The sequence below is a fragment of the Lonchura striata genome, chromosome 5 (genome assembly GCF_050655825.1).
Source record: "Lonchura striata isolate lonStrDom1 chromosome 5, ASM5065582v1, whole genome shotgun sequence".
NCBI lineage: Eukaryota > Metazoa > Chordata > Aves > Passeriformes > Estrildidae > Lonchura > Lonchura striata.
Window position 1 is genome coordinate 23,364,556 of NC_140707.1, and position 24,081 is coordinate 23,388,636.

At 38.8% G+C, this 24,081-nt stretch overlaps 1 protein-coding gene across 10 annotated transcripts in view; it reads right to left on the reverse strand.

The window, feature by feature from the left end:
* TUB (TUB bipartite transcription factor) overlaps positions 1-24,081 on the reverse strand; it is a 144,331-nt gene that overhangs the window by 24,917 nt on the left and 95,333 nt on the right. For 4 of the 10 annotated variants that reach the window (XM_031505069.3, XM_085581422.1, XM_021529501.4 and 1 more), the window contains exons 2-5: positions 21,481-21,532; positions 20,004-20,166; positions 9,307-9,444; positions 786-953 (exon numbers count right to left, since the gene is read on the reverse strand). In XM_031505069.3, the coding sequence (XP_031360929.1) occupies positions 786-953; positions 9,307-9,444; positions 20,004-20,166; positions 21,481-21,532 (521 nt within the window). The remainder of the gene's footprint in view (positions 1-785; positions 954-9,306; positions 9,445-20,003; positions 20,167-21,480; positions 21,533-24,081) is intronic. The other 6 variants (XM_021529503.4, XM_077784282.2, XM_085581425.1 and 3 more) reach the window with 2 other exon arrangements.

Genomic DNA, 24,081 nt, shown 5'->3' on the forward strand with positions numbered 1-24,081 from the left:
ACACAAAGAGTTTATTCTTAAAGCATCAGAGCACTCTTGGCTTGAGCCATCTTTGCTTCAAAAGCTGTACACTGAAGAAGAACAATTCCAAAGCAAATGTCTTCAGAAAACGCTTTGTGAGGGTTTGGGGATTTTTATTTTTTCCTTCCTACAGTTTGTGTCTAAGGGGAGATAACAGTGCAGGAAGGAAGAGGCAGATGCATGAATGTGTACATACACAATCTATCTCCCAAAGCATGCATGCCTCTGTAAAAAGAAAAATAAATTCCAGAACATTTGAGGATTCTGTGTGGGAAATGCTGCAGAATGTGGTGCACTTTTCACCTCTGCAGTCCTAAACAGACACTACGAAAACAGGAACAATGTGTAACTGACCCCACCACTAAAATTCATATTCTAGTTTGAATTTTGCTATTTTGTGCTGGTTTTTAACCATCATGTAAGTGATTTCCAGACTTGTACATTATAAAAATGTGAACAGATGGATGTGAGAATTGGCATCTGCCTGGTACCTTAATAATGGCACTGCACTGCAGATGGGGAAGTCATGTCCCTGAGAACCTGCAGAGCTCTTGTTCCTTGGGGCATGAGAGAACTTGATTGTTTTATATTATTTTAGGTATTTTGGATTTTTTATGAAACAGAATAGAGGCTAACAGGTTCTGAGGAGAACACACCCAGAACTAACAAACTGTGCTTAGACTAGGGCTGACAGTGAGAATAGGAAATTGAGTCAATGTCCATCAAGCAAGCAGTGAGAACATGAAGGAAGCTTTATTACTTACCTTTCTTCTGCATTGCTGTTCTAAGATCTTGCTTGCTTTGCTGTTGTTGGCCAGTAGCCACTTTCTCACCATCATCTTCATCGTGGCTAGACTGTCCAACAGTGAGAATCTGCACTTGACCTCCTATCTTCTGAACATCATCTTGAAAAGCAGCTGGGCCATCAATTCCTGTGAGACAGCAAAAGGCTTAGTTGTCTTTGTGTCAAGAAGTTACTGAAAAGAGAATTGCTCAGTCACAAAACCAGCAGCTTTTCTAGGAGTCACAGATTGGCTGTTCACATTCAATAATATTTCTAGATTTAAACAAGACTAAGCTAGCCTCCAAGGCAAACATTTTACTCTCCACATACTGCACTGGCAAATCTCCAGGAGAGGAACAGGATTTCACTAGTCCCCACCTCACCCCAAAGCACACCTACCCTATGCACCAGAACGACTGAAAAGCAAGCAGAAAAGAAACCCACTGACAAAGAAAACAGATACAATTTTAATGAGGGCACACAAGTGATCCAGAAATAGATGAACTTGAGTCCCAGGTTATGCCATATCCCCATAATAATACCACTGCTATCATTAAATACTTTAAAGTTTCAAAAACCTGGAAAATTCACAAGTAGATCTGCCAGTGTGTCCAACAGAGGGACAGCATATTAACAAGCCTAAATACACCTTCTGAGTTAGCAAAATTTCCATATAGTTAATGCATCAGAGCAAAACTATAAGGAAGATATTATATATTCCCTGGAACATCCATCCTCTTGAGACGCTTAAATCCCAAACCTGCTGTGAGCAGTGATGAGAGACTAGAGAGTGCCCAGAGGCACCTCCCAGCCTCAGCCATGCTGTGATCCTGTGGCTCCTGACCACAGCCAGAAAGACACTATTTACCTCCTTATGGCTGTAAATCACCTCCAAAGAGAGAAAAGGAAAATAAGGGGTGGGGGTGTTCTTACCACAAGCCAACTTCATTTTGTTTCTTCAGGACAACGAGGTAAAACATCAGGCTGCGAATGTACTTCAGCTCTTAGTGAAGACACAGAGCTGGAATATGTTACTAAATCAGCTATATAAAAATGCACTTCTGTATCTATAAAAATGGTAATATTTTCATGTATAGATATAATAAATAGCATGAGCTGTACACTGCTGCTGTTGTGAATTTTTTTGTTAATAGGCAAGCAGCATTGTGGAGAGTTAGCAAGCACTATAGAAAGCTAATTCAGTAAAGGAATATGGTGCATCTCACACCAAACAGAGCTGAATAAACCCTGAGAGAAGAAGCTGCAGGGATTGGGATTTTTTTTTTTTTTTTTTTGGATTGTGATCTGTAGCAGAAGTCTCCAAGAATACCATTTCATCCTGCTTTGCCAGCAGCTGTCAACTTGCATTAAAAAACAGCTGGATTATACATTTAGCACGCTTAACTGTACTTTGCAATATCTGCTGTCATTGCCACTGCAATACGAAGCATAAGTGGAAAAAAGAGTGGTTCATATCCCCAGGAACAGCACTGGGTGTGCAACCACACAACGAGATGCAGTCTGACACTGCAGAGGTGTTAAACCCACAGAGTTCAAGACCACAAGGAGTTATTGCTTCATCTGCATTACACAGACCCTGGAAATCTCTGCACCAAGTCTGCAAATTGTGATTTACTTGCAGCAAAGCTAACAACAACGACTAACAGCACATAAATAATCTGTCCATCCAACCTTGAAGCACTATGGAAGTCCATGGAAATGTCCATGGAAATGTCTCTGTGACCTTGCTAGGATGACAATTTCAGAAGTAGGTCTGCATGCTACAGAATGAATAGTATCATCTTTTGTGCTGCAGGTATAATACGGCAGTGAAGAGAACTGTATTTTTCTTAAAATTTATCCTAGGAGAAGCACCACTGCAAAGGTGCTCTAGAACAGATAAGTAGCTGCTCAGATTCTCTGTGGTATTTTTAACAGCTTTACAATATTAACCATTATCATTAAAGTCGCTGCCTAAAGATAGGTTGTTACCTTAATACTCTGAATTTTAAAAGTGTTAAGCATCCATGAGTTTACCAGATGCCTCATGCAAAGCATACCTAGCCCCTTATTAAGCATTGGATGATACAAAAACCTAATTTTGAGAATTCCTTTGAGAAGGAACAAAACACCTTAATTATTCCTCTTCAAAGCAGATATTGATCTGCAGTAAATGAAATGCCTTCAACAGCACTGGAGATTGCACTGAGGCTGCTTTTTTCCAATGCCTGCAGAACATCTGCACTCACATCCCATGCTGTCAGGAACATTGTGTATTATTAGGAGTCAGGACAAAGGCTACACTGGCAGGTCACAGTTTTAGAGAAGAAAAATCAATTTCAGTGTTCTGAAGAGTGCACCACTGGTAGAGTGTGTTATTAAGTGTTAGGAATGGTTCCACTGGTGAGCACATTTAAGGGAATGAAATATGTAGCAAGACAGGATTTAAAAAAAGAGGAAAAGAAAAAAACCTCTGCTGCATTAGAACACTGTAGGTGGCAAATGCAGCATTAGCTACTTAATACTTGTGTGTGTGCATAATCTTCGTAGCTACACATGGATGTGTAAAATGGGATTAAGTGCAGGCATACATACACATTTTTCTATATATAAGTGCATCTTTGTAAACCATAGTTCAAAAGGCAGCTTTGCCACCACCTACCAAATGTCTGAGAACACCTGAGAACACTTCCAAGCTTGTGTAACCAATGATATTCAAGGTGGATCTCTCCCCCTCTTTGCGTCACTGACTCCTTTTCATCAACTCCCTAGAAGATTGGTTGTCTTTGTAATAAAACAAAACACTCATCTATTATTTCTGTGCTTAAGGACATAGCCAAAAGAGGCAAAGAAGCTGAGTGGGTTGTGCCAAAAAAGTTTTCATTGCTGTGGTCAGCATTTTTTACAGTGCTTCCCAAAAATCAGGTAGGGAGAAAGTCTGACAGACACAGCCTTGAATACCTGCTAAAAAGTAAGAGGAATTTTTGAGAGGCAAATGTGAAGGAGGGCAGAAAGGAAAGAAGATTGGAACTACCCTCAGAATACCAGACCCTTCAGAAAAGGCCTTTGGCACACTTTGGCATGATCATGTCTCAAATGAAAACCAGAGGTACCAGAAATTAAAACAAAGCAATACTGGAGAAAAAAGAAAAGCATCAATAAATAAGTGTTGCATTTATAGCCTGCAAGCTACTATTCATCAATGCCTGTATTCTCTTAGACATAAATCTCCTAGACAATATTTATAAATAGGCAGCACCAATCTGTTAAAAGCAAGTAATCTAAACTACTGAATGGCAAACAAGATTACGTATCAGGAAAAAGGAACATAGCATAGAAACACAAGTAATTCTGTCCCTGCATTACAAATGCAGAGCTGCAGGACAGGGAAGTTCTTGTTTTCATTTCATAGAGCATTTAAAGCACAAGTTTGATGTATGAAGCTTGCCACACTGCTCACAGATTAAGAATATGATTAAACCCTTTGGAGATCAGACCTGGAGAGTTGACCAAGGTCAGGCAGGAGGCCTCTGGAAGAGAACGTGCATTTCTTGAGCTCAGTTACTGACAATGGAGTCCTATCCATGTGGATAACACCCCAGGCTCTGGGTGCAAATGCTATTCAAGACCTCTGCAGAGCAGCTCTCCCTCCAGCTGAGGGATGGCAGCACAACCCTTTAAAGGATGACCTGCTCTGACGTCAAGGACAGGGAATCCCAGGGAGATCTGACACCAGAACAAATAGTTTCCATCCTTTAGAGAACTTGGCTAACCCTGCTGTCAATATTTCCTAAGCCATTTCCCATTATATTCCTGTCCTCATAGAGGCTGTCCAACTGCTGATAGGGGTTCAAGCAACTGAAAAATCACAAAGGGATTTGTTTAGAGGGAAAAGGGAGCAAATAGAATTTTTTTTTTTTTTAAAGGCTGTCTAGAGGTGATTTAGTCCAAACCTCCACTGGACTATTGTTAGCACCAGATCAGGGCAATAAAAGAAAGTACTTGAGCACAAAGCTCTATATTCACTTTGATGAAATCTAAAACAGTAAACAGGAACTGTACATTCATAAATCTTTATCCTTAGGAGGTCAAAATTACTTCTTCACAACCAAGTTCACATGTTGCCAAAGCAAAGCCTGAAAGGTTTGTCAGATCTATAAATAATAAGAATTTTCTTGGTGGAAATTCACTCGTTGTTCCTCCTACCCTTTTTATTTAATGCCCAGGGAAGCTGAGATAAATCTGCTTTACATGAACTTCCCTCCCCCATCAGAAAGGAAGTGCTACAGTGAGAAATGATGCTCCTTACCCAACAACTGCTGCTGCTTTCTGAGCCAGCCAGTGTTAATGTAGCTGCTTGTTACATAGGAAAACGGGACAGGATGCACAAATCAAAACACTCAGACAGGCGTGAAAGAGAGAGAAGAAACACAGAAAAAGCCAAGCAAATCAAAACATGGAATAGCCACCCTGGCAGGAAAAGCTCTGTGTGTCAGAGCTGCTCCTTGGCTTCCTGGCTCCCAGAAAGTCAGCAGGAAATACACAATGTACAACTTACATTTAAGGTAAAATTTCTGCGATATTATTGTTTATTTTGATATTTTAAACACATTCAAGTTCCTGATTTCACTGACAAGAAAGAAATTTTCACTTATGTTGTTCATGGCAGTTCAGAGCAGAATCTTCTAGAATTTTCCTAGAATGGACTTTCATAGTCTAAGTGCAAGAGTTTTGGGAAGAAAAGCCAAACCCAACCAACCACTAATAACTTCTCACAGAATGATTCCTGAATTTTCCTATTAGATTTCATTTTGCATTAACTCCTGGCTTCTCATGCTTTTCTGGGTTTTTTTTTTAAAGTTTCATTTTTCCTTCCTGATTTGCTTTATTTCCTGCACACAGCCAAAAAAAATCACTTTATCCTGTATATTTATTAACTTCTTTGTAAACCTTTCCAAACAAAGTAATGACACCACTACGTACCTGTAATACTTTCATGAAATCTCCTTTTTTAAAGACTCATCAAGATCTTTGACAGCTAAACATGCTCTGTTTTTGTAATATTATGTAGGGTGCATACTTTTCATAAGTTCCTGCTGCAAATATTTTTCCTAATTTGCATGATTTTTCTGTTGAAGCACTCAGTGATGCTGTACACTGGGTTCACTGTTATCCTGAATCACCTCAATCTGCCACAAATCAAACCAGAATTTAATCCACTATCTCCACTTGAAAGACAACCATTTTACATATGCATTTGTTACATATGTTTTGTTTTTTTTTTTCCAATACTGAATATTTTGCCAAGCAATAAACTGTGAGACTGAAGCTTTCAGAAATACCAGTTTAATGAGCTAAGCTACTACAAAATGTCATCAATTTACTGCAGTTACAGGCTCTGTCCCACAAAAATTATGGTTCTTTTTAAAAATAGGCACAGTGCACACTGCCATTAAGAAATACCAGTAATAATCACAGATTTAGAAAAAAATGCTGAATACCATGTTACCCATCACAGAATTACAAAGTGCACTGACATGAGCAGTTAGCTACATTGCTTTTCCTATGCCAATGTAACCTCATTAAACCTGATTTTTCTCTCGCGTTTGTCTTCAGCACATTGTTCTGATCACAGCTTCATCACTCTTCAAGCCACTTAAAAAAGCATTACACATCTAAAACCAGAGTGCAGTCATTACACTACAGCTCCAACAGCTACTCATGTATAATTCAACAATTTTTTGCTCTGAATTAGCTTCTTATTCATAGGATCTGGTCTAAGTGTTCTTTTTTCCTTAAAACACAAAGAGCTGGGCTATGCTTAGAAAGGGAAGGTCCACCATAGCTAAATACTAACAAAACCCTTTAAAATGCTATTTTAGCATGTTAAGTGCACTTACCCCTCAGCATTCATCCTGCTCATTTACAGGACATACAAAGGTTACACTCAGAGTGGAGGCAAACTCGAAGCAATTGCAAAGCTAAAAGCATAACCTAAAATGTCCCAAGATTTGCTCTAATTACCAATGAACTCCCCCCCAACAAAATCTCTTGTGCTACAACATGGCATAAAACCACTCCCCCTTCATCAATTTTTATTGTTAGAGCTGAAGTTATTAGCAAACCCATTCAATACTGTTATAAATAAATCTTTCCTTAATACTCACATCTATTTTTAAAAGTAACTGAAAATTAATACAAGCTCCCCAACAGGACTCTTTTACGACTTGCATTTTCTTCATTCCTAATTTCAAAATTAGCTGTCTGTAGTGGATTTATAAACAAAATTCCTCTGGAATTTTAAGGATGCATTTAGTTTTACTTTTACATCCAATAAAAAATTATTTTGCAGCTTTGATAAGGATGGAAGACTGGAAATCCAGTCATAATCCTCCCAAATAAACAACACTGTCAAAGGTAAACCAGATATTATTCCAAGGGTAAAATTATACATGAATGAACAGCTAAATCCCAGAGTACAGAAAAAGTAGATGAGCTGGATGAGGTGCTATGTGTACACTCTGAACGTACTTTGACTGGCTTTTATTTGCCTTTAATCATCAACATGAACTTCAAGAGAGGAGATACTCAGCATTTTCTTTGCTATAATTGACGTATAATTGATTAATAACATCTCCACTCTCTGAAAACTTGGAACTGATGGGCAAATGCTGAAGGACAGGGAAAAGCTCCCATAGCAGAGCAGGATGAGCAGTAAGAATTCCAGCAGAGGCTGAGGTTTCTTGGGCTAAAAATATTAGTTCCCAACATATGGAGCAGTGTCAGCATGCCAAAGTTCTCAATCTACACAAAGTGACTTCACTTTTACTGATACAACTTGCTTTTATTAACATAGGCCAGCATTTCCATGCTTGGGGGTTGTTTCAGAAGATGAGTAAAATTGTAACTGGCATGTGAGAAAAATACTGGGTGTTACCTGCTGTGGGATAATAAAAAACTGTGCAGCACAATATCTTCAGTTCTCAACACAGTACAGACACAGGCATGTCAAAAGAGGTATTATATGAGATAAAACAGAGCCTCAAGGCTATGGTATAATTTAAGTATTAGCTCACATAATGCTCCCTTTCAGGTTTTCTTATAAACTAGCAAAAGAATTTTTATTCCTCAGCAAGATGTACCTCAAAATAAAATCTGGCATTTGTATTACCATGCTGGAATGTCATTACTTTTTACATTAAACTGGGAAACGTTCACTTTCTGTTCATTTATATTACCAATAATTTTAACATTAAGTTAATTTTACTTTTGACACACACCATCTTCTCTCAAATATATGAACAGCCTTTAGCTCAGGCCCAGGCTCTAAAGCCTGTATAACCTAGAGCTTCCCTTGCAGCCAGAAGAACTACAGAAAGAGAGATGCTGCAGATTCAGATCTCAAGAATTAAGCTGCAGTACGCAAAGGATTTGACTAAGGTAGGCTCAAGTCCTGCAAAATCCCTACAGATAAGCCCCAATACCTTGACCTCAATAATTAACCTTATTAGTCATTGTTATCTTTAAAAAGACTTGTCAAGGATATACACTACATTCTCATTGAAGCAACAGTGGAGAAATTGCTGGACATGCACAAGACAGGAATACAGGCAGGACAGTGTTACAGTGGCCTTATTCAAGAACTGCAAATTATTGGAAAGTTATTTCATTTCATTAGTCATTCAGCACCACATGAAAAGTAACTGTATGTGGCAAACAGACTCTCTTTTTCTGTGAGTGTACACACACACATATATACACATTATATATATTATATATATATATATATAAATTTAAATACCAGCAAAGTAGCTCATTACCTCTTCCACCTAGGTCAAATTGTAAATCTAAGAGTGGCAATGTCATTTCTACCTACCCTTTTGTTATTACCAATAGTGTATTTATTTGGTCTACCTTGTCATACACAAAGTCACTGTAGAAAACTTTTCATACAAACACATCCCATTTGTCAGCCAGGTGGGACAAAGCAACACTGAAGTAATCATGTGAAAAATCCCTTTGAGGATGTTATCTCAGTTTTGTTTAATTGATTTTCAAAATGTCCCTTCAACCTCTAATTTGTATAGTTTAAACCTCATTCAGAAGGTTTAAACTGGACAGAGGCAGTTGCAATTTAAGGTTGCTTCTCCAAACAAGATTAGTTTCAGATAATTTAAAAAAGCACACTCCTCTAAGATGATTCTCTTCTTTTTACCACTGCAGGAAAACACCATCATCTTTCCTTCAGAACTTTCTTCCTCCTCTGCAATTTGAACAAGCACTCTCCTCTGGAAAAGACTCCATTTACAAATTTTTTTACTCCAAGTCTGTACATGCCCAGACACGACCAAGTCACATACACTTTCCAACCTCAGAAAAATTTCAGAAAATTACTTTTAGACAATTTTTAGACTTTCAAATAAATTATATAAAAAACAAGAGAGATAATTGACAGCAAAACAATGAATTTAATATCTGACATGCAGCTGCATGCAGCTAACCTTTGTGTTTCCCTTTTTTCTCCTTTCTGGTGCTGCTACTCTGACAGCTCGCAGCTGCTGCCTTGGTTTTTTTAGTTGGTTTCGGAGCTTGGGCGTCCACTACCACCTTTACATCTTCCTGTTCAGCCTCCTGCACTGCTTCAGAGATTCAGGGTACCCCACCAAAGAAGAAAATAAACAGAGAGAGAAGAGAGAAACAGAGAGAGACGAGAGAATGAATTGAGAACTTTGCAAAGGTATAAAAGAGAAAGCAAACACAGCAGAGTTTGATATTTCAGACAATTCATGCAGTTAGGAGAGCCAAGTAAACCAGAATTTGCAAAGCTGGAGTAAAAATCTCAGTGTCAGGTTAGCTGAGATATATTTTCTTGCATTTTTCTTCTTCACAATAATATATCAACTCATAATTTCCAGTCCAAAAGTGTCATCAGAATATTATTGTGTAACTGAGCTATTGCTGAAGCATTTTTCCTCATAATAAAGCTCTGCCAGAATAATCACCAACAGTGGCAGCATGAAGGCAGAAAAATTTTACTTTGATTTTGTAGCATCCATGCTTAAAGCTACATCCTAACTCTTTAAACAGGGAATCATCTGAAGGTTACTTTCAAAGCACATCTTGCACAGTCGTGTAACACAGCATCATGAGCAGATTGGCCATGCATTTTAGGGTGAAATTATACCCAAGCTGAATTTAAAAACTCTCCCTACTTTGTAGCATACACAAATTAATTAATTCCTTGGAAGGTCTCTCTACAAAATATGCATGGCATAAACTGTGAATATCACCATAATTCATGCAGTGTTCCTTGTTTGCAAAGTACATGCAGTGTTCCTTGTTTTCAAAGTAAAGAGAGGCTTTATCATTTTCCTAAAAGCACGACGCACTTGGCGGTCAATATTTCAGTCTCTGAAAGCAACATACACCATAACTCTTTCCTTTGGCTAGACCAAACCTCGACGTTAGATAAATATCATAATTGCCTTTGTGAAATGCATAAAGAAACTGGTCACTGGTAAGTGCTAAGCCCCACTGGCTTCATGTGGTGGCCATGGTTTCTCTCCCTGGCATATGGGCCTCCTACCCTTTCCTCTTCCCAAAACTAAAGCACTTTATTTAAAAGAATAAAAAAAGTGCACTAAGGGTCATTATGAGAAATAACTGGTTGCCCTAAAATTACTTTTAAAATATCCAGACAAACTTCTTAAATGCCCAACAGACTAAATGATTCTCAGTGACGTGTGGACTGACACTATTCTCTCTCTGAAGGAGAAAATTCTCCCTAAGCTTCTGGTCTGTGGAGCAACTTTCCTCTTCAGCAAATCCTTCAAGCACACAAATAGAAATAGAAACTCCAGGGAGATTCTCAGAGGAGAAAGATGAAACAGATTGAGTCATGTCTGTGTAGACTGCAGCTCCCAAACCCGCTGCTACCCTCCCCAGCACAGCAATCTGTTATGAGTAGCATTGCATTCACAACACAGCAGGCACCTGAGGCACTCAAACACACGCTCCTTTTCTCATTGTGCAGAGGAAGGGTTCTGTTCCACAGAGAATATACATTAAATTATTAGAGGAGAGACTTGAAGTCCAAAGAAACAGCTTGTCACTGCCCAATTTTACACGTCTGCCTTTGTCAAACACTAATCACAGGACTGCAATCCCTTTGCTGAGTGGAGAGGAGCACTGGAAATGAATAGGACAAAATCAAAGACACTACACTGGGTCCTACCTCCACGGGCATGGCAGCCTCAGACTATGCAGGGAACCAGAGTCAGTTCCCCACAGGCTTTAAATAGGTGCGACTTGCCAACCCAGCACCTATGCTATATTTGTACCTCAGTCTCTCTTTAAAAGCTAGGCTGTGTTCTTTCAATTGTTTTGAAGATGATAATCCATGTTAGTATTAAATTCAGTACTTTACAAATAATCTATAATAAACAGCCAGGCAATTCTCTAAACCATTTTAAATCTGGCTGTATTCATTCACTCAGAAGCACCATTTATTTGCTCCACAGCAATTATCAATCAGCAAAGGATTAAACTTTCTGACATTATAAATTGCAAAGTTAAAGACTTATCTTCTCTATCCTGCCAGCCATTCTTTCATCTTACAAGTAAAGTCCTCATTTTTTTGAGTTATTTTTGCCTCAAAACTTTGAGCAAGAGGCATCTGATAATAAGTTCAGTGAGGGAGTTCCAAAGGACAGAGAAGGGAGTATTTCCATTGCTTTACTCTATGAGGCAGAGAACAGGATTCCAGCCCAGTAGCCATTCTGAGCATATACCTTGGCTGCAGTCTGTGGTAAATGGGCCTTTCAGACACAAGTGATGGAGGCTACAAAATAAGATTTAAATCATAAAGATAATGACACTGTGCCTGGGTTCATGAAAGGAATTGGCACAGAATGTCCTGTTTCCTAAGAATACATTTCTGAGCATTACCATTATGTTTAAAGTACTACCTTTATAATAAATCCAAATTTAATCCCAACATGCCATCTCCACCACTAAATCATCTCATTCTTAGCTTTTAGCTAATAGCAAGCAGACTTCAGCTAAGGCTCACCCACTCATGTTTTCTCTGCTGTTGTCTGCAGATACCAAAGAAAGTTTGCTTTCTGTACCAATTCAGTTCAGGGCATATCCTTGCTTTTAGGCAAGCTCCTGTCAACAGGCCAGCCAGGATCTGGATCCTTGAAGCCTGCAAACCCGAAGGGACAGGTCTATAAGCCTCCCCTGCTCAGCTGGTCCAGCAGCCTTGGATGTGGAGCAAAGTGAAAAATCCTGTTTTCTGTTTCCAGTGCTTTCTCCTGCCCTCGAGAGCTGGAAGAAGGACCATTTCTAAGCCCAGCTCTGCAGCTGGTCATTAGCATGTGCAGCTTTGAACTTCTCCAACCAGCATTCCTTCCAGGCTGCCTTTGTGGAGATGAAGCAAGTCAGAGAGGCAGTGTTTATCCCCAGCCACGTTGTCAGAGGACCAGATGTCTTCCCCTCTGCCCTCTGCTGCATCTTTGGATCATTATCTAACAGACTGACAAGAATTTCCCTTCTCAGCAGGATGGAAACCTTGAGGTTAACTCTAGCCTACATTCTCCACAGGCTCTAGATAGCCCATAAAACAATTTACAGTTCTTTTGCAAGAAAGCCTGAATAAGGAAAATGAGAGAAACTGGCTCTGTAAATAATATTCACTGATACAAAAATATGATTGTGTCCTTCACTGGACATCAAAAAGTTAAAAACAATGATAGGCAGCACCAGAGGATAAATAAATTAAGAACTTAAATGCAGCTACATAGAGATGAAATTTCAAAGATTGTCACTCAAAAATGCATTAATTTCAGCACAGATACCCATTTAGGCAACTTTAAAATTCCCTGCTGACATTATGTTAAACAATAGGAGACTAGATTTGAAAATCTATCCTGATACTTCATATGCCCCAGCGCAGACCATTAAATTCTCATTTAAAAAACCCAGTTTCCTTTTCCATAAGAATTATTTGTTTGCACTAGAATTTGCATTCAGACAAGAAAAAAATGGAGGAGCAAGTGCTGTAGTGAGTCAGCATTCCAAACAGAAAAATCCACTGGACTCTCAGACCTGGCATTTCACTCTAGTTTGAACTTAATAAATTGTAAAAAAAAATGGTTTGGAGATAAATGCCAAGGTTACAACTAAAACAACCATGTTTAATTTCAGTATTTTTCATCTATGTTGATTAAATCAAGTACTGACTACTAACCTCAATAAAGTATTAAAAAAACTTATTTTTCGGGAGACAGAAGGGAGCACAGACTGCAATGTTAATTCAGGATCTGAGATGAAAAGAAAGAGGACCAAACAGCAAATAATCTGTTAACACAATACAGGTGAGTATGGAAGGGCTTTGTCAAGGCAGACAAGGGCAGGGTCCCAGCTTTGCCTTGCACCACCAGCGGCCTAATTCAGGAAAGGGGGAAAAAAGAAACCTCCCCATGAACCAGTTCTGTGATGGAAAACACTCCAGGTGACAGGGATAGAGCTACAATGCACAGGCAATTAATAGGATGCTGTTTATAAGCATGTTAGTAAACTATGATGCAGGCAACTCAAATTCTTTTTCAAATCCATAAATTACCCACATATGTTTATATGAGTGAATGAAAATGTAAAACATGTCTTTCCATCTGGTCTTCATGATGAGAAGTTCACACAAGAAATAAGTTTCAAAGTAGCATGAACGAAAATGCAGATTTCTTTTTGCCATTTGTATGACCATATTTCTTGATATGAGTGCTTGTACACTCTTATGATCTTAGAAAGGAAAAAAAAAATCTATGAATCATAACTTACCAATCTCTATCACATAAAAATGCCACGTGCTAAAAAAGGGTGCTTTTGATCAGTCCATTATGCGAAGAATTAAGTAAATGAAAAATCACAAAAAGAAAAAGCAATTCTAAAATCATGCAGTCTGTCTGGAAAACACTAAGTAGAAAGAGCTGAACCAGACAATGAGGTATGTGAGGCAATTATAAGGCAAATATTCATTCTATTTATCAACATTCTCTCAACAATAAAAGTAAAACCCAGAACGAGTACCATGCAAAGAAAGATCAACTACAGTTCAGTCAGGGTGTACCTTAAGAACTCCATGTGAATTTTGTGCTTCTCTTGCTGTTGCTTGAGAAGCCCTTGTGTTTCACTGTAAGAATGTAAGATTTGATTCCTGTTTCAAAATGCTTATAATCAAAGACATTACTCCTTCAGGTAGTAACCTCCAGTCAGATTCCAGATTCCCAAAACCTTATTGCCAATAAATTCCCTAAGGCTCCTTGCAGTTTATGCCTCTAAAGTGATGTGATGACCAGGCTGATGTTGCAAACCTGAAAATACTCAGAAGCAAAATGGGATGGGTTTTTTAGTGCTCTAATAGAAAGGAACCAATGTACCTGGGAACCTGGTGCTGCTTAAGGACATTATTAAAAGCTCATTGCTCTAAGAGTTCCTCAGAGACAACAAGGGAAGGAATTAAATAAAAGATTCTTCTAAACCCCCAAGTACCTGCTGCCTAATCCTGGGGAGGGGGAAGGAAAAGGAAGCATGTGGAGAGTTGACAGCAATGAGCTAGACTTTGGGAAAGCAGACAGCTAATAAGGAAAGCTAAAATGATCTATGAAAAACCTATGCCAGGAAGATGAAAGACAGTGATAAATTACATAATTACTTCGTGATAATGGAGCCTTGAGGGCATGACTAGGCTTTAATTGCCCTGAGGAGCCTCCCAGGGGGGTTCCACCCACACCCTGCCCATGGGCTTTCTTCCAGCTGAGCCCAGGGCTGTGCTGGAGGTGCTGCTGCCCAGCCTGCCTCCTGGGAGCATCCTGGCACTGCAGGTGCCATCCTCTGCCCAGCAGAGATACGTGCACTGCAGCATCTCTTTTCTACCCTGACTGGTGCCCTGCAGGGCCCTGCTTCATCCCTTGCCATGCCTGGCACTGCTGTTGGCAGCTCTGCCTGCCCTGTTTGCTGCTTTGGGATGGAGCTCTGCCTGCCAGGGCATCTGCTGTGCTGGGGGCACCCTCACCTCCTACCTCCTGGGACACTGCCCAGGACAGAAAACAGCTAAACATCAAGTAGTAACTGAAAGTAAATACACTTTAAGAGGACATTAAAGGAAAGAGAAGGGAGTTTCTCAAGCCATTTCCTCTAAACTTTCCTCTGAAATCGTTCAACAGCAAGAACCACAAAAAGACCTGTGCAACACTTGCTACCTACTGCACTCTGCTCCTTGCTGCTGGGTTAGTTTGTTTATTTTGGAAGTGCACTGGTGCAGTAAGGACTGCTGACAAATCAAAAAGATGCTTTAAAGATTAAAGTGAAGAGACTGCAGCCGAAATAAAGATTTCAGAATATCTGCTTATTGGAAATTAAGTATTTTTCCCACATGATGTTTGGAGTGCTGCCTGATCTCTCAGTATAACAGACCTTTGCAAAGAACATTCCTTGCTCTCTTCAAAAAATAAAGTAATACCTACTCATTCCAAGGTCACTGGAAAACAGGGATAGAGAGACATTCTTCTGATGAACAGGAAAAAATATATTTTTTTAAATTAACAGTTAACTGATTCATCTTTTAAAGCTGTCAGCGAAGGATACTCATCAGAAAATTCTCTCATCATTCATGGTAAAGAGCAGAATGACACATCAAATTTAACAATCCAAAGCTATGAATTGTCATCAGAGGTCTGTTTAACACACCACACAACCATTACACCTAGATATGCTGCCAAAAGTCAGAGGAGAAAAGTAAAAAAGTCATTGCCTTTTTACACATGGTTAATCTAAATCACTAAATTGGAAGTTGCAATGAAAATTACTCTGAGAGTATCTAATTGAAAACATTTTTAATTTCAAGTCTTATATAAAAACACCACAGCTGCAACAAAGTATGGCAATATTAATGAAAGCATATCTGGCACTCATTCAAATCTCTGCCTTCCTCAGTGCTGTGGAAAGAAAAATCACTCCCTAGTGGAAATTCACCATTTTCACAGAAGTAAAATCTCTGTAAAAATGGGCTTTCAGCATCTGCATTAAATGTAATTAAATAATGTAATTAAATTGTTGCAGTAATTAGTGTATCTCTGCATGCTATTTGGCTCCAGGAATGCTCAGTATTTGCAATCCAGATTGAAATGAACTGTATTTGTAGCAAAATTTTGCAATGTCAAATCAGACTAAAATGTTTGTTCAGATTTTCAACAAACTTCACAAAATAAGTTGAATAGAAATACATGAAAACAAGCAAGCAGATGTAATGGCGACATATTACAGAACAGCAAATAAAATTCTAAAGAAACTATAAACAAGCATGTAGCAATATGTCCTTATGAAGGACACTGAATTGAAACTAAACCAGAACACACGAGGAGAAAACAGTGTAAGTGATCTCTCCTACAAAGAAGGATTAAATTTCTTCTGGTGAATGAATGCCTTTGTTTTCTTTTATTAAGAATTTAAATTTAATAGCAATACAAAAATATGTTATTGGTTCTTATGTGGTTGTTTATAATGAAGAGATAGCAATTGAGCTGTGTTTGGTAATAAGAGAGAGGCTTTATTGTAAACAGTACCAGCTAGAGCCACGGAACAACATCATGGAAGTTAGTGGAAGGGCAGGCAGATAAATGTAACTCTACCTCCCTGATCTACAGATGCTGATGACTGTGTTACCACTGGCTGGGACTCCAGCTCAAGCTAACCCCTTACAGACCTGAGTGCCAAGGAGTTTTTATCTCATGTTGGTCTTTTCAGCCTAATTCATCTCAGTTCCTGCAGGTAACTTTTGTTGTTGTTAGTCCGTTAGGCATTATGTCAACAACAAAAGGGTTTAAAAAAGATACACTACATGCAAGTCATTTACAAGCTACAGTATCTGAAGACTTTTATCTGTAGGTGAAATATGGGACAAATGAGAAGAAATGTTCTGTGTGGAGACCTGCGCATGGTGGATTCTGCAAAGCCACTTCTTCACTGGAAGAGCACCCATCTCCTTAAAAGTCTCATGGTACCCAGAGGAATTGCTAGCAACCCTTGGCAGGGAATGTAAATACCATTTTGTCCTACCAATGTCATTTCTCTACCTTGAAGTCATCTAAGAAAAAAAAAAATTATGGCATTTCTGGCAATACACAATTAGCTTAACTAGCAAAATACAATGCTCTTCTCTATCTACCCACAAGTAGCTCACCAGGCTGATGTTCTATTCCAGAAGAAGAATGACTGACTTTCTACTCCAAGCTCTGATGATTATTCTGGAATTAAATGCGTTTTTACTGCAGAGTAGAGTTGCCCATGAGGGAACCATTGCAGCACAGTTAATGGCATCAGAATAAGCAGTGGCAGTGTATGAAGGAGAATTTCCCAGCACAGATAATGGCATCAGAATAAGCAATGGCAGTGCATGAAGGAGAATTTCCCAGCACTGAAAGCCCAGCATCTGAGAATTGCTGAGATGCTATCTCTGACCTACTTTGCTCAAAGTACCATAGAGATATCTCCACACAGGCATCCAATTATTTGTTGAAATCAACAAGTACTTTTGTGCTACACAGAATCAGTACAAGCTAAAAGAGACAGTAGAGCAGGATGATAGGTGGAAAGAAGTGTTCTTTCTGTAGCATTTGCTAGCACAGGAATTGATTTCACAAACATGCTCATCCAAGCAGTGCAGTTCATTCAGCAGAGCATCAAGTGCCATCAAAGAGCCATTCTCCACTTGGAATCAGCATGCCCATAACAGCAACAAATGAACGGAAAAGAGCAGAATAGTTCTTTAGAAACAGCCCAGCTGTCTCATGCATCCGACACTGCCACAGAGAAATGTTTTCATTGAAGGGGAAAAAAAACCCGCCAGCCCTAAAGCTCAATGCCACAGTTAAAAATGGTCATCAAACCCCAAAATGTACCCTGCAAACTGGAACTGAAGACATTAAGCACATTCCCAGAGAAGGCCACACCAAAAATGGACATTTCGGGAGTTCTTGTAATATTTTCAAAAGCAACGTGCCTAACAAGGGATTTTACAAGGCAATAAAACACCCTGCTAGGTAATTAAATTCTTCTAAGCTGGCTCTTGCAAACTGCATGGTTTATTACAAGGAGAGCTGTCCCAAAGGATTAACAAATGTCGTCTTGAGTATGAGAAACATTATATTTCTTTGCTTCTCTGAAACCTTGTGAAACATTAAAAGGGTTTGAGAGACAAATTTAGAACAAACTGATTTAGGGAGAATAAATCCCAAATGCTCCAATGAATGGTGTGGTATAATATGACAGGAAGGGTCACTTTTACCTTGAGAGCACAGTTAATCTCACTTATAGTGGGAAAGTCCACTCTGGTGCAAATTGGTGTACAATTTAGCTCAGTTAATGCATATATGAAATTTGTTACCAATTATGGGATGATAATGTCTTTTTCTCTGATTTGTGAAAATTAAAACCCTGATCAACTGACAATATAAGGGATTTAGTAAACAGCACCTTCTCTCTATAATATTATTTCTTAGAACAGCTCTGTACCTTTGATAAACTCTTGAGTGTAAGAGGAAAAAGAAAATTTCTATTTTGTCTGATTAAAAAATAAACAAACTAATCAAATTTTTTGGTTTAGACTAGAAAGCAATTCAATTTAATGTTAAAAAATTACATCCCAGACCTTGAGAAAAAGTCAGTAAAGGAAATAGTAATAATTTTAAAAATATTTATTAGAAAAAAATAATTAAAACAATACTAAGTTGAAAAAATAATTCTCAATCTGAAACCACTTTTGGTATCCTTTCTGCTTGCAGAAACAAGATTTAAAAGGCCCATTATTACCAAAACCTCAACATTTAAACAATGCAATTTCCAGATTCTAACAGTAAATTCTGTAGCTATAATCAGCTAAAAATTTCCAACAATTGCTATCCAGGAGGAAAGATGCTGAAACCTGCTCTTCTCAGAGCTGAATTTGTTAGTCTACTAAATACCCACCTTATTCTTGTGGAAAAATAATACCACCAAGTGAAAATAAAATAACAGAGAGACAAAAAGTACAGCACATGGAGTAAAACTGACAGAAATTTGAACTGAATGCTGAGTTAAGTTTTTGTTTGTATAAGAGTAGGATACTGGTTGGTCTGTTTTTTTTTTAACAGAGTTAGAGTCGCAAAGGCATCTTAAAATTGAATGTGTTAATCCCAAAACCTATGTATCCTGCCACCTAACACCATTCCCAACCAGAAAGCTGCCAACTGCATTCCCAATCAATATCAGTAGATATTGATTCAGCTCTTGTCCCACAAACTCATCAATAGTCAGGGAAGGAAGCCTTTTGCTATTGAAGCTTATGAATTACATTTAACTTAATGATCTGCAAAACAAGAAAACTAGAAAATTACTACTCTCAATATGTCTTGGAGGTGTTAGCAACCTGGAATGATATCTACAAGAGTCAAATTCTGGACAAGGATTACCCAAGCTACCCCTTAGGAAATCCTGAGGAAAAGTATGCCCATACCATCTTTAGAGGGCCAAAAAGCATGGGTGATATGAGGACAGAACTAAATAATGCCTGATTTCCTTAGGATTTATTTCTGATTATTAAGGTCTTTGAAAAGAAATGGTATTATAATTTTTTCCCCTGTGGGTGTGACATATGAAGTGACTCTATCCCTACTGGATCCTGTAATATTTAATGAGAACATGGAGACATTGTACAAGTTTGAAATGTTCTTCTCTACCTGTTTTAATGGACTTCGCAGAAACACAGAATCTGTGAAATTACTATATTCAGTCCTAGCTGAACTTAGTTAATAGGTTTCAAATTTATCATTACCTCTGTCAGGTTTAAGTAAAATTACATGCAGAGGGATATTCAGAGTGGAACCCATCAGCTTTACTTAGTAGGAACCGAGCCTGAAGAAACTTAAATAGTCACAGCAGAAGGGACAAGCTGTCGCTTTCCCAGTTCAGCACTGAAATGGCACCTGGGTACCTTGCTCCCTTCCATTAGAAAAATTCTGATGGTTTTATCCCCAAACACAAGTGAAGGATATCAATGATTTACTAAAACATGCAAAACAAGAGCCTTTGTTCTCCTGAGCATAAAATGAGCAGTGCAGCAGGACTCTCAGCAAATACACCTGCAGGAGGTGGCATTCTGTACCGTGATATATGGTGCTGCTGTTGCTGTTGAGATAGGATTCGACCAGCGGGGCCTGCTCCTCCGAATGCTTTGTCCTGCGCGTCCTCGCCCGGCTGTCCACGTTGGACTGAACCATCAGTGGCTCCTGGCGCTTCTTCTTCTGCTTCTGTTCCAGCAGTGCTCTCTGGAGAAAAGACAGAGCAAAGCATCTGTTTCTGCACTCCAAACAGCAGCAACTCAGCATCGAAAACAATGGTCAGCTTTACCCCTTCCCCGGCTCCACAGCGGCCGCAGTTGGCAGGAGGGAGATTGGGATGTTGGGTTTTACAGGAAACCTTTCCAAAAAACCACAACTAACCCACTGCTGAAACACCTTCTGCTGAAAACAGCAAATAATTAAAATACATCTTTCTGAGCAGCCCACCAGCTGTCAGAGCGTGCTTGGAAATAACCCTTGGGAAAACAACAGTGTGAGAATGCTGGCTATGAAGCAATGGGAGGGTAAGCAAGGGCATGAGGCAGAGATGCCAATTTTAGTTTCTGTAAATTAAAAGCAGGTAATTGCAAACTAGAATCGAGTGATAATACTGGACATGAGCCTAATTTAACAGCTATAATAGATGAACTTTTTTATTAAATACTTAAATTTCTCAGCTAGATCTGCTGAAAACCGAAACCTTTGGCATCCAGTGGTACCATAGGGACGTTATTTGAGCCCTCTTCCACAACTTCAGAGAACTGAACTGTTAATTTTACTTATTACCTTACCTTTTCCTTGCTTCTGTACAGTGATATTTTAGCTTCTAGGAAGGAGATGCAATAAAACTGAGGAATAAAAATGGAGAGTGAACTCTTTCAGCTCACTAAGTTGCATTAACACCTCAACATGACTCCACCATAATCAGAAGTAAGTACAGATTATGGCATAAATAGTACTTGAATTTGAAAATGAGATACAGGCTGATGAAATAGTGGCAATAGAACAGGATAAAATTAAACTTGCAAGGCTTAACTATAAAAATGGCAACATATTTTGAGAAGGTGACCACAGAAATCAAAGTAAAACCAGAAACCTCAGCTCCCATTAAAGCTTGATGACACAATTCCCTCAGATGTTCTGAATCCCTTGTACAAGTCATGTAGGAATGCAGTCAGAAAATAAACAACACAGCACACAGTGCCACTAGGTTACAGCCACGAGAGCTAAATCCTCTCAATCAAAACTTTGTGGTTAACCTCTGTTGGCTGGTGTGACTGCTCCATCAGTGGGGTAACAAATACATTATACAAAAGCTTAAAACAAGTCCAAGGCAGTGGGAATCACTCAAACCAGAGTCAGAAGACAAATTTTAATGAAAGTTAGACTTGTGAGTTAACTTCAGCCTCCACAGATCTCTCTTCTGCTTCCCCCAGTCAGAGGATGCAATTTTCTATCACTTAGAAGAGTTTTCATTACTCCAGGATTCAGAATTTAGGGAGCCCTCCTCCAAAATCTTACCTGTCTGTCAAGCTTCTGCTGACGCAGGCTGCTCCCCTCATCATCCAGAACACTGCAAAGACAAAGAGTACATAATTGGAACAAATTTATCACTCAAAACAACACCTAACTGCACCCATGGAGGAAACTCTCACAGCAGTTATCCTACAAAACTCCCACTATGTTCCATGGAAGTCTGCCTGCCCTAACTGAAAAAACTTGACTTCAGAGGATTTAAATGCAGTCCACAAAAAATTGCAAAACTCTGGCTCACACAGACTTCAACAGAAATATATAATCAGACAGCTCAAAAAGAAATTCAAAATCCACTGTCTACAGCTTGGTTTCTTTTCCACTCTCTTCTAATGCAAAACATCAATGCACAGAGAACTGAAATATAAAATTTGCATATAAAGCTTAGAAAAAGGGAGGAGTGTAAGTGAACTGCTCAGCAATTCAGCAGTATTTAAAACTATGGTAGCATAATTACCACCTAATTTTTGCACACTGAGAACCATAATTTATTCCTGAATATCTGAGAAGTCACACTTATTGCCACACGCTTCAATGTTTAGAGGTAGGCAAGATATGCAGCATTGCTCAGCGCCATATTTCTCTCTGCTAATTGCTGCTTGTTGGGAGATTAGCTCCTGTGAATTCAATCATTTTCATTAATTAGATATTGAAGACTGGCATTGAAATCAAAAAGCTATTTTTGCAAAGTACTTTAGCAAACTACTGACTAGGCTTTATTTTTCTGGAGAACAAAGGTCTCTATTGTAAGAACACTATAGTTAAACATTGAACATAGATAATTGAATCTTTTAAACAGTAATAGGTCATCTACAAGGAAAATAGTGCTATAGAACAAAAACAATAGCCTCTTACAAGGAAAATTAATTTTCTCCTACAATAGACTTTCATAAAATGTTAGGCCTTTCTCTTATATCACTCTTAACAATCCAAAAGAGAAAAAAAAAAGATCCAGGACAAACCTACCTGGATTCTGACCTACATAAAAACCGAGAGTATTGCAATGAAAATTGCAAAAAAAAAAAAAGTGAATCTCATGTATTAATTCACAGTCTTTAGGAGACAGTAATACTGTAGTAGAGTTAGACAGAACAGCTAATAAAGGCATGCAGAATGCCCCCTTTCCAATGCCAGCATTATCAAAGACCTATAATTAAGCATTTCTTGTAGCATCAGCCTTTTACAATTTTTCTTAAGTTATATGCTACAAAAGGCTGATGTTACACAGATTAAAACTATGCTGTTCAAGTACCTCAGGTATGAAATTATTATCTCTTGTAGAAGTAATGCATTACCCATAGTCTACAAAAAGAATTAAAGAAAAAAGACCCTCACAGTTATAAAGATGTCCTGCTTTACATCAAGCATTCTTCATTTTATAAATTACAGAAGTTATAAGAGGAAGACACACATTCCTCCATGGTATACAATATCAAGTTGGCAGAAGAGTGTTTCATTACGATTGTGGAAGTATTAGCTGCACAGCCAGAAAGTAGAACTACCCTAATGGAGATTTTTCAGCCAAACAATTGCATAAAAGATGTCTAAGTGTAAAGTTTCAGGCTCAATGGCCTGAACAAATCCTCCTCGTGTTAGACAATGCATGAAAAAAAGCAAAAACCATGCAATGATGCTAACAGAGACCCCAAGAATTGCAGAGGCAGTGATGCACATGCCATCCTAGCATCCATGTCCTGGCATGACACATTGCATGGAGCAAGGGGGCAGGAAAATGTCCTGTGCCTGCATGGGAAGCCACAACAAGACAAATTCAGGTTCAGGCACAGTTCCTGTATGTCTCTTAATGCCCAGCTGTAGCATGGTAAACATGGCCCTTTAAATAACACCAAACAGCAAGCCCCAGTTAGAGAATGGGGTGATTTGCATTCAGCATTCCAGGAATGCAAAGCAACTATGAGATACACCAGAGGACTGCCAAACAAAAATAAAACTCCATCCAAAAACTATGGATGTTGCAATGCTAAAACTCTCCACATTGCCCTTCTTACTGCAAGACTTTTTTTAAAGCTTCTGAATATATGCAATCAAAGCCGAGACCAAGAGCAGCATACCTTGAAAATCAGATGACAATGTCATCTGAAGCTTCCAGCTCCTTCCTTATCCCACTTCATATTTTATAAAGTTCTGAGTAGTTTTCCACAACCTTTTTTAGGCATTGATTAATGACAAGCCCTGCATTTACTATTTAACAAATAAAACTGAATTCCAGCTTTCTTTACTGACTGCAAGATGCAGTAGAATATGGTTGCTTCAACAATCCTCTCTCCCTCCAGGATGCTGGACTGGCATGAGAATGCCTTGCCCCCACCACTCTTCTGAATCCTTCACAGGATAATGTTAAGAAATGCCTTATTACCACCAATTCTATCTATTTTAACAGTTACTCAGTTCCAGCATCACTGGAAAGCTGCAGTTCTGCCCTTTCCTGATGTCTAATAGCACTTATGCAACTCTAAACACAAAAGGGGTTCAATTTAACCTATATATTCTGCTACAACAGTAAACACTCCACTTTCAGCCTGCACTTTGTCAGTGTTTTCTGCAGAACTGCTGGACCTTGGAGTTGCT